We start from the raw sequence: 9,726 nt of genomic DNA, 5'->3' as shown, positions 1-9,726 counted from the left end.
CCCCAGGGCATGGTCTAGGTCTCCACACAGGCGGGATATGACACATATTAGTGATGAGTAATCCTGACGCAGGGCTACTTGCGGGCCCCAGGCCAAGAGCCTCAGCCCACGAGAAAGCCTGGCAGCTCGTCCGGCTGGTGTGTCCACAAAAACAAGACGAGAGGGGATGCATTTTCCAGGGGGACCTCGTCTGGACCTGTCCTGGAATGTGGCCTCTGCTAGCCTCTCCAGGACACTATCTCTTCCTGACCCCCACAGCCACCACAGCCATGCGCCTGCTCAAGGTCACACCCTGACCTTGGCTTGGACCGTCATGACAGCAGCAAGCAGAGGAAAGCGGAGTTTGGAAATGACTCCGACCAGGACAAGTCCTGGCCATAAGTCCTAGAGAGAAGGAAATGACGAGGACATTGGACTGATCACCAGGAAATGAGAAGAGATGGTGACACACCTCTTCCCAGGCCAGGGTCCCTGCAGGCACAGGGCAGAGAGGCCAGAGACGTCATAGCAGGGCCTGCCACACTCACCTCTTAATGAAAGTGCCTGTTCGGAGGTGGGGGTGGGTTTGAGCCCAGAGATGAGGCACTTGAGGGTGATGGGAGACAAGCTGTAGCATCTGGACAGGAGTAGGACTGGGCTCAGCTGTTAGGACGGCGCCTAGAGAGTGCTCCGAACCCCACTGGGCAGAGGCCCTGGAACCTGGAGGCTGCTGGAGCCCGGCTTGTGTCCGTCCACCGCCTCAGACCTGAGGACTGAACTCACTTAGGAGAGACAGGATTTTCTTAGCTCTATCTTGCCTCAGGTCTAGGCCCTGGGCAGCCCTGGCCTCAGCTCTTGGTACTGGAGGCCAGGGCGGAACTGGAGGCCAGGGCACAGTATGGTGCAGGGTGGGGGAGAGATGGAGTTGGGACGAAAGCAGGAAGGCTGAGGGCTTCTGTTCCTGGAGACCAGCTGTAGGGAGGTTATCTGAGCGTCTGACCCACTGCTCATATGCCCGTGGGAGGAGGGGTGGGGGGCTGTAGGCAAAGCCTTGCTAGAGCCCTTCCACTCAGCCCACCCTTCCCTTCCAGCTTCCTGCTGGCCCTGAGGGCTGGGGAGATGACAGACAGGGGTTGGCTGGCTCTTCCTGCTTCTCCAGCCAGAACTAGAGACCCTGACCCCAGAGGGATGTGGACCGGAAACCCAGCTCTGCATCTGCCCAAGAGGGACTAGGTTCTCCACGCACAATTCAAGAGTCCACGCATCAGTACTTGGGCGCCATGCTGAGGAGCCCGAGAGCAGCGGGCATGGCCCGAGCATCCTCAGGGGCTTGGAGAGGCCACCCAGTGCAGTGCCTCTTCCAGAGCAATGGCTCCCTCCCTTCTCTTTCCCACTCGCTGATCTGGCTCCTGGCAGGCACAGCCCTCCTCCTGCCTCCCAAGGATAATAACGTAGGACCACTGCCCATGGCTGAAGACCAGGAGGATGCCATGGATGTCTAAGGTTTCCAGGTGCCCAGATTCTGTCCCTTCCTTTGTCACTGTCCCAGCCTCCTGTTCCCTACACCCAGGCCATGTTGCTCCAAGATAGTGACTTTAGCCCTGACTCTAGGGGAGACATGGCCCAGGCTGGCCGATTCCTGTGCACCTGGCTTTGTGATTGGTTTAGAGATGAGCACATGACCTTTTTGCCAAGCCACTGAGACTAAACTCTGGGACTCTGGTTAGGAGGCCGGGACAAGCCTTTCTTTCTCCCTGGTGGGGCTCATGAGGGCAGGGTGAGAGTGTGGAGGGTCCAGCCCCAGGGGGAGAGCCTGCTGGGAGGCAGAGCCGCGAGGTTCGGGGAGCAGCGCCGAGGCCTCACGACAATGCTCAGCCCTGTCCCAGCTGGAGGGGCTCTCCAGACCTGCCAGGGTGTGTTTGAGTTTCTGTCACTACAAAGTCCTGGCAAAGACAGGGAGAAGGGACAGGAAAGGCAGTGAGCAGAGAGCTGGTGAGAAGCACAGTCTGCCTGGCAACTGCTCCTGCAGACAGAGCAGTGGGTGGGGCCTCACCCCCTGCCAGGCCCCTCAGCTGTGTGGTGCTGCTGAGTCTACGCTGCTTAGACGTAGCACTTAGAAGGCACTGCTCTTGCCCTGGCCGGTGTGGCCCAGTTGCTTGGAGCATCGTCCTGGCACCAAAAGGTGGTGGGTTTGACTCCTGATCAGGGCACGTGCCTGGGTTTCCGCTTTGATCCCTGGTTGGAGTGTGTGGGGGAGGCAACCAATTAACGCTTCTCTCACATCGATGTTTCTTTCTCCCTCTCTCCCTTTCCATTCTTCTCTCTCTAAAATCAGTAGAGACATGTTTGTTTGTTTGTTTTTACTATACTGATTTCAGAGGAAGGGAGAGGGAGAGAGAGGAGAGAATCACTGATTGGCTGCCTCCTGCATGCCCCCTAATGGGGATCAAGCCCGAAACCTGGGCATGTGCCCTTGACTGGCATCCAAACCAGGACCCTTCAGTCCGGGACCCTTCTATCCACTGAGCCACACCAGCCAGGGTGAGACATTTATTTTTTAAAAAGGCACTGCTCCTTCACCTCCTGGCTCAGGCCCCGGAGGGTGGGCTGGGCACAGGGGGTGGGAAGGGTCCCTTGGGCCCTTGCTGTGCCCAGCAGAAGGGGCTTGTTCCCTCTGAAGAGGGATCCACTGGGGATGCAGTTGAGACAGACTCAACAGTGACGCCGTTTAGGTGAGTGAAGCCACAGGGTGAGCGAATAGCCTGTGGGACCACGGAATCCAGGACAGGGGACAGGCCGGCATTGCCAGGAGGAGCAAGAGCAGGAGCAAAGCCTCAGGCCTGAGAAGGGGGTTCTGGGAAGGACAGCACTGCCTGGAATCAAGTGGTGTGATGTGACCCTGGAGGGAAGCGCATGGATGAAGGGCCAGCTGAGGAGCAGGGATGGCAGGGCTTGGGTTGACGGACGGGCACTGAGGGTCGTATTTTCCTGAGCAGCAACGGGAGGAAGATGATCACGGAGTGGCCCAGGAGGACTTGCAGGATAAAGAGGCTGGGAAGGTGTTAGGTCAGAACAGAGAAGTCACAAGCACGGGGCAAGGACTGTGCCGGGGCCCCTGGGCCTGGGGTAGGTGGGCAGAGAGCAGGCTTGAATGCCAGCTGCCTGGAGAAGCCCGCCTGCCGCCCGCCGAGCTCTGCCCCTTCAAGCTCTGCTCACACACCTGACAGAGCAGGCCTGGGCCCGAGCTGTGTGGCTTCGGATGCTCAGGAGGCCACTCTGTAGAGGCTCGGCGGCCACTGAGGTGTGCGTGAAGTGCGAGGTGCCCCTTAGGGTCAGCTTTCCAAAGGCCAGCTCTGACGCTGACTTCCAAAGATGTCTGAGGCTCCTCACTGCGGAGGAAGTAAGAACGCACCAACGACCAGCCAGGGAAGGGACTCCCGACTCCCCAACATCTGCTTCCTGTTCCTCGTGCCCGGTCAGTTCCCTTCCCTGCTAACCATGGCTCTCCCTAAGGCAGGGGGAGGGGCAGCAAGACAGGGAGTCCCGTGCAAGGAGAAGGCAGAGGGTACAGGAAGAGGGAGAAGCTCCAGTGCACCCGTCCTTCTGGGTGACAGGAACCAGGCCTGTGCTCAGCAGCCCCAGGGAACGCCGTCCCATGCTGCTGGGAGCGGCAGGAGAGTGCGGGCAGGCACACAGCCGCCAGGGGCCTGCCCCCTCCCTGCCCTTCCCAGAACCGCCCAAGCCGACCCCAGTCACTTCAGGTGCTCTTGGCAGCAGGCCAACACAGGGACAGGCCTGCAGCCATCACAGCAGCAGAAGCAAAAGCAGTAAAACTTGTTCGTCGGCTCTATTACCACAAGGATATATGCACCACAAAGATATACAGGAGAGGTGCACAACACACACAGACGCAGGCGCACAGACGCAGGCACATCCAGGCCAACGCCCTCTGCGGTGGGCATGCGGGATCCCAGGGGTAAGAGCACTCAAAGGACGTGAGGCCCGAAGCGTGTCCAGCTTGGAGCACACCCGCCTCCAACAATCAATTCTACACCAGCACTTCTCCCATGTAGGCACGCCCAGCACAGGGCTGACCGCAGGCCGTAGGCATGGCGAGGAAGCTGGCAGGAGCCACCTGTGGCCGGCCAGGCTCATCCGGCGTGTGGTCTCTTGCCGCTAGTCCACCAGGGACAGGGCCCATCACGTGTGCAGAACCTCAGTGTCTGTCCCGCAAGGACATCATCTGGCTGTGAGGAGGATGAGGCCAGAGGCTGACGAGGAGACAGGACGGGCTCCTGGCGCCTTGGTGCAGCCCCCTGGACTTCCCCTTTGTGGACCTTCCTTTTCTTTCACAGTGAGAGACAGTCTACTTCCTCAAAGCTCCCAAATGTAACCAAACTGGGGAGAACTCCCTGCACCATAGAGACCCTGCAGGGAAGGGCGGGAGACGGGGCACAGCAGACCCGGAGGTTCAGCAAGGCCAGTATCAACAACCTCAGTAAAAGGGAGGCCGAGACCCTGAGATCGGCCAGGATACAACCAGACAAAAGCTGCCCAAACACGCTGCGGACAAGAAAGGGGCCACGTGCTAAATCTGCTGGCTCAGGAGAGGCCAACGTAGTGGCCTTACACACTCACGGGACCTAAAGTCATCACGTAGATGGTTTGATCATCAAAATTCCTAACTGAAAGCAGGTCACGTCCGAGGCCCGCAGCTTGCGTGACAAAGTCAGTCTTTACCTAAGTGAGCCTGCCTACTATCTTTTTGCATCAATAAGATAACATGCCTTTGAAATGTCAGAGTAATCTTCTTTCAGAGCCCTCACAACCCAGAGTGAACTGTCATTGTTATCTTAACCCCCGCATACCATCTCCATGCGGTAAATGTTCACCGTCCTGTACCCACAATGTAAAAGAAGTACCTGTCAGTGGCTGAGCATCGACCTAGGAACCAGGAGGTCATGGTTTGATTCCTGATCAGGGCACATGCCGGGTTGTGGGCTTGATCCCCAGGAGGGGAAGTGTAGGAGGCAGCCAATCAATGAGTCTCTCTCATCATTGCTGTTCCTACCTCTCTCTCCCTCTCCCTTTCTCTCCGAAATCAATAAAAATATCTAAAAAAAGAAGTGTGTGTCTGTTTTCTTTTATCCAATGTCAGAGATCCGCCCTCACGTTGCTCTCTCCTGCCTCCCTAATCTACCAATGGGTTTCATGTAACCCCTTTACATCTCCTCCTTCGACTCTAATGTATAAAAGAAGCTGCAAAACTGCCATTTCAGGAGCATTTTTCAACCAAATTCATTAAAAATTGCCCTAACCGGTTTGGCTCAGTGGATAGAGCGTCGGCCTGGGGACTGAAGGGTCCCAGGTTTGATTCCGGTCAAGGGCATGTACCTTGGTTGCGGGCACATCCCCAGTAGGCGGTGTGCAGGAGACAGCTGATCGACGTTTCTCTCTTATCGATGTTTCTGGCTCTCTATCCCTCTCCCTTCCTCTCTGTAAAAAAATCAATAAAAATATATATTTTTAAAAATTATCTACAGGTTTGGACATTTCTTACATCGACAATGGTTAACATGAGTCAACAATAGAACAAAAAAGCTCTGGATCCCTGGCTCTGGTTGGAAGGCTGAGCGGGTAGCTTCCTGGAGACAGTGGCCGCGTGAGTGCAGTTACCTGCGTCTGTCTGCCAGGGGCTGGAGCAGCCTCCCACGGAGCCCAGGGGCCTGTCTCTCACAGAACTGGTGTCCTTGGATCAGAGGGGGGCACCTGGAGGCCAACTCTTGGAGTCCACTCCTGCATGAAGACATCCTCTCCCCCTCTCAGACCCCAAACCTCACTCTGACCTCTGTCTGTCCTCCTCTGGCAGAGCCCCTCTCAGGGCCTACACCAGCCACGCAGGGGCAGGGAAACGTCCCTCTTAGGGCTGGTGGAAGGATTTGAAAGACATACAGAAGGTAAGAGGAGAAAACCAAATCTTTTTAAAATTGATTTTAGAGAGAGGAAGGGGTAGGGAGAGAGAGAGAAACATCGATTAGCTACCTCCTACATGCACCCGACCGGGGATCAAGCCAGCAGCCTGGGCATGTGCTCTGACGGGGAACTGAACCAGCAACCTTTCACCAACCGAGCCACACCAGCCAGGGCGAAAATCAAACCTTAATATTTGTGCAAGGGAATTCACATAAACATAAAAATTACACACACTACAAATGACATATATCCCTCAGTAAGGCAAACTGAGGTGTATATGTCCTTTTGGACTAAGGAGGGGGAGGTAGGCAATTCACAGGTGGTTGAGAACGATCAAACGTTCGGTAAATACATTCTTGCCTGCCCCCCACAACAGTCGGTGCAGAACAGAAGGTTCCCTGTTCTGAAGCAGGTTTTTCTCTCTGAATCTCTAGCACTTCATTCCTAAGTGAGAAGGTTCCCTGTTCTGAAGCAGGTTTTTCTCTCTGAATCTCTAGCAGGAAAGGGGGAGCTAACAAACTCTTCCTGAGTTTTTGGGCTTTAATTGTTTTCTGTTCAAAATAGTCTGACCCACACACCACAAGGGGCTGGGCAACCGTTTCTGTTGCTCAGGGGATGACGCCCAGCCAGCTGAGCCACAGCAGCCAGGGCTGGGCAACCATTTCTTTATCCAAAAGCACTTGAAAATGCTGCAAGTATTCTAATCGCCCGTCAGGAAGCAGGGCTCCTCTACTCCACAAGCTGTGTGTGAGCTGCCAGGACACAGCAGCGCTCCACCCTCCCACCGAGGGCTGCTAGCAGCAGGCTGTCTCCTTGGTGGCACTCCGTGGTTAGCGTTCCTAGGCAGGACCCTCACTGGCTTAGAATTACCCACCATGTTCTCCGATTGGCTCTCTCACAAGCAGGTGACCCTTGTGAAGCCCAGCGTCTCACAGGCTACAGGCCCCTGCAGCTCTAAGACACCAGGACTTTAGAGGCCAGGGGGCCACATGCAGAGACTGGTCAGAGGTCAAGAGGGCGTCAGAGCAAGCAGGTCTCAGGCCCTCCAGAATGAGGGGTGGGGGAGGGGGAGTTCAGAGAGGAAGAGGAATTTGAAGTTGCTTCATTCATTTCACTCATCTGGGCGCCAAGCATACAACATGATGGCTGGGAAGACCACAAGCCCGTGCCCAGCTAGGGACAAGTAAAGGGACAACGCAAAAGCCCCCAGATCAGGGAGGACAGAAAAGTCATCCCCTGGGCACCAGAGAGCGCCTCTCCCAGTCGGGGGGGGGGGGGGGGGCAGGCTGGGAGCCTCACCGGGAGAGGAGGCTGTGCCAAGGCCCCAGGCAGAGAGAGGAGGTGGGAAAGCGGGCGTGGAGCCTGGCGGAGTGTCTATCTGAAGGCTGGGGAGGGCTGTGACCACGCAGTCTCTCCAGGGCAGGAAATCACCCAGACAGGAGTGAGCAGGTCTGAGGGAGGGGGCCCAAGGGCTGGGAAAGGGCCCGTCGCCTTTCAACCTCACTCTGGCCTTGGTTTCCCCGCGCACCTCAAGGAGAAAGAAGGCCAGGCCTTTGAGCTCTGGGATAAAAGCGCAGCCGGCCCAGACCACCACTCCTGTAAAACAGGGCGGGTGACGCCTCCACTCTTTTCGGCTGGTGAGTAGCCTGTTCATCTTTGAAGATGAAACGTGCTGGGGCCTAACGAGGAGTCAGCCGGCCCTGGGAGTGGGGGCTGGGCTGCTGGAACCGTCAAGCGGCCCCACCGGCCCCACCATGGCCTCCCAGGTCAGAGCAGAGCCCCGCCCAGGGGTCGGGACACTTCACCTTTCTGTCTCCGCTGTGCCTCCTGCCAGCCTGGCCTGCTTTCTCCCCTCCCCTGTCCTGGGCCACCTCCTCTCAGGCAGGACCAAGGCCAGGGGGCTCCTGCCTCCCTCTGCAAAGGCATCAAGAGCCCCCTGTGCCCCTCTGCTGCCCTGGCCAGCAGACGCTGCACTTCTGCCCCGGGGTCGGGCCACTCCATGTTTCCAGGCCAAACTGGTCATGTCCTATATGGCCACTGGCCAGGGGGACGCTCCACAACTCCTGCATATGTGGGAGAACCGTCCTCAAAATAAAGGGTACCCCGCCCACTGGGTGAGGTCACGGGAGTGGCCCCAAGGCGCCTGAAGGTCGCACTCTCCACGTGGTGGACAGACAGCCCCTCCCTTACCTCTCCCCACTCCCCTCCTCCGCCCTGTTTCTTCCTTCTCCAGCCCAGGCCTGAGGCCTCTCCCCACTGCCCTGCTCAGACAGACCGCCCCGGGCTGACCCCACAACACTCCACTCGTCTCCGAGCCAGTGCCCAGGTGTCAGGAAGTAGCTGGCACCGGAGAAGGGACACGTGGGCGCTCCCACCCTCCACGAGGCCGCGCCTGGCAGGGCACCAACGTCAGGTGGAGCTGGAAGACAACCTTCCTCCACTCCCCAGAGGAGAGCGTGCAGGCTCCCGCTCTTCCTAATGGTCGGTTTGTGTTCACTAAGTAATTAATTCGTTTATCTGATTCGCAGGATAATGCCCAAAGGTTAGACTTCTGACTGCCAGCCCCCAGGAGCCGTTGGGATCACCCTTCCTAAACTAGGAGGGTGCCTGTCTGTACTCCGCACCCTGAGGCCCCGGGCGGGCTCGCTGAGATCACGGCTCCCAGGACCCAGGTCTGGGATGCAGTCTGAAGCCCCAAACCACCCTGCTGGCGCTCACCCCGGGGCCACGGCCTCACTTCTCTGAACCCACACCTGCCGCTCCCGCCAGAGTGTGGCTTCAGGGAACCAGGGCAGCGTCTGGAGGGGCAACGGGACGACTCGGGCTCAACGACAACCACGCCGAGTGGGGACAGGCAGGTTGACCGGCGCTGCCCTCGGAGAACAGGGGGCCGGATTGTCTGGACACCCCCTGGCTTCTCCTTCGTGTCCCTTCCCACTCCTCCCTTAGCAGCAGGCTGCCTGCGTCCTCTCTGACTGGCGCTGTGGGACTAATGGCTCGTGGCCTCCACCAGGCCGGGCGCCCGGCAGCAGAAGCCGAACGGCCTGCGCCTGTGCCCGCAGCGCCCAGCGTGGGGCCTGGCAGGGCCCAGACTGAGTCTCCACTCACCAGGGAGGCAGCTGCAGGTCTCCTTCCCCTCAGGGCCCCCAGGCGAAGGCGAAGGCCTGCCTCACCGCCCCGCTGGTTGGCCGTGGGGGCGGACAGCGTGGGGCTCACCTTGTAGTCTCGCTTAGCACTGGCTGTGGGCTGCTGCTCCTGGCGGGGTGGCGAGGCCTTGGAGTCCAGGTGCTGCCCGAGGGCTGCCGGCCTCATGAGGCGCAGGAGCCGGCTGAGTGCTACCAGCTGCGGGGGAGAGAGGCCGTCGTTACGTCGGGCGGCTCCTGCCCTGGCTGCCTCGCTGGCATTGGTGGCTGAGAGTGTGGGTTCTGGAGCCAGACTGCCAACTTCCAGAACCTGGGTCCACCTCTCGCTCTCGCTCTGTACAGTGGAGGTGCGTACACACCTTCCCGAGAAGGAGGGCACACGGGGTCACCCAGGCCTGGCACAGGGCGAGCCCCTCGGACGAGTGACCAGGGAAGAAGAGCTCCGGGGGCTGGAGGCTGCCCACTCGCCTGCAGTCAGCAGACACTCATGGGTTAGAACAGTGGTTCTCAACCTTCTGGCCCTTTAAATACAGTTCCTCATGTTGTGACCCAACCATAAAATTATTTTTGTTACTACTTCATAACTGTAATGTTGCTACTGTTATGAATCGTAATGTAAATATCTGATATG

General features: G+C 58.2%; 1 protein-coding gene across 1 annotated transcript in view; it reads right to left on the bottom strand.

The window, feature by feature from the left end:
• FAM178B (family with sequence similarity 178 member B) overlaps window positions 1-9,480 on the bottom strand; it is a 20,771-nt gene extending 11,291 nt beyond the window's left edge. Inside the window, exon 1 of the mRNA XM_023744143.1 lies at window positions 9,169-9,480. Coding sequence (XP_023599911.1) covers window positions 9,169-9,264 — 96 coding nt within the window. The 5' untranslated portion in view covers window positions 9,265-9,480. The remainder of the gene's footprint in view (window positions 1-9,168) is intronic.
• Window positions 9,481-9,726: the final 246 nt, after the last annotated feature.

The sequence above is a fragment of the Myotis lucifugus genome, unplaced genomic scaffold (genome assembly GCF_000147115.1).
Source record: "Myotis lucifugus unplaced genomic scaffold, Myoluc2.0 scaffold_430, whole genome shotgun sequence".
Taxonomy (NCBI): domain Eukaryota; kingdom Metazoa; phylum Chordata; class Mammalia; order Chiroptera; family Vespertilionidae; genus Myotis; species Myotis lucifugus.
This window is presented reverse-complemented; position numbering and strand designations above follow the sequence as displayed.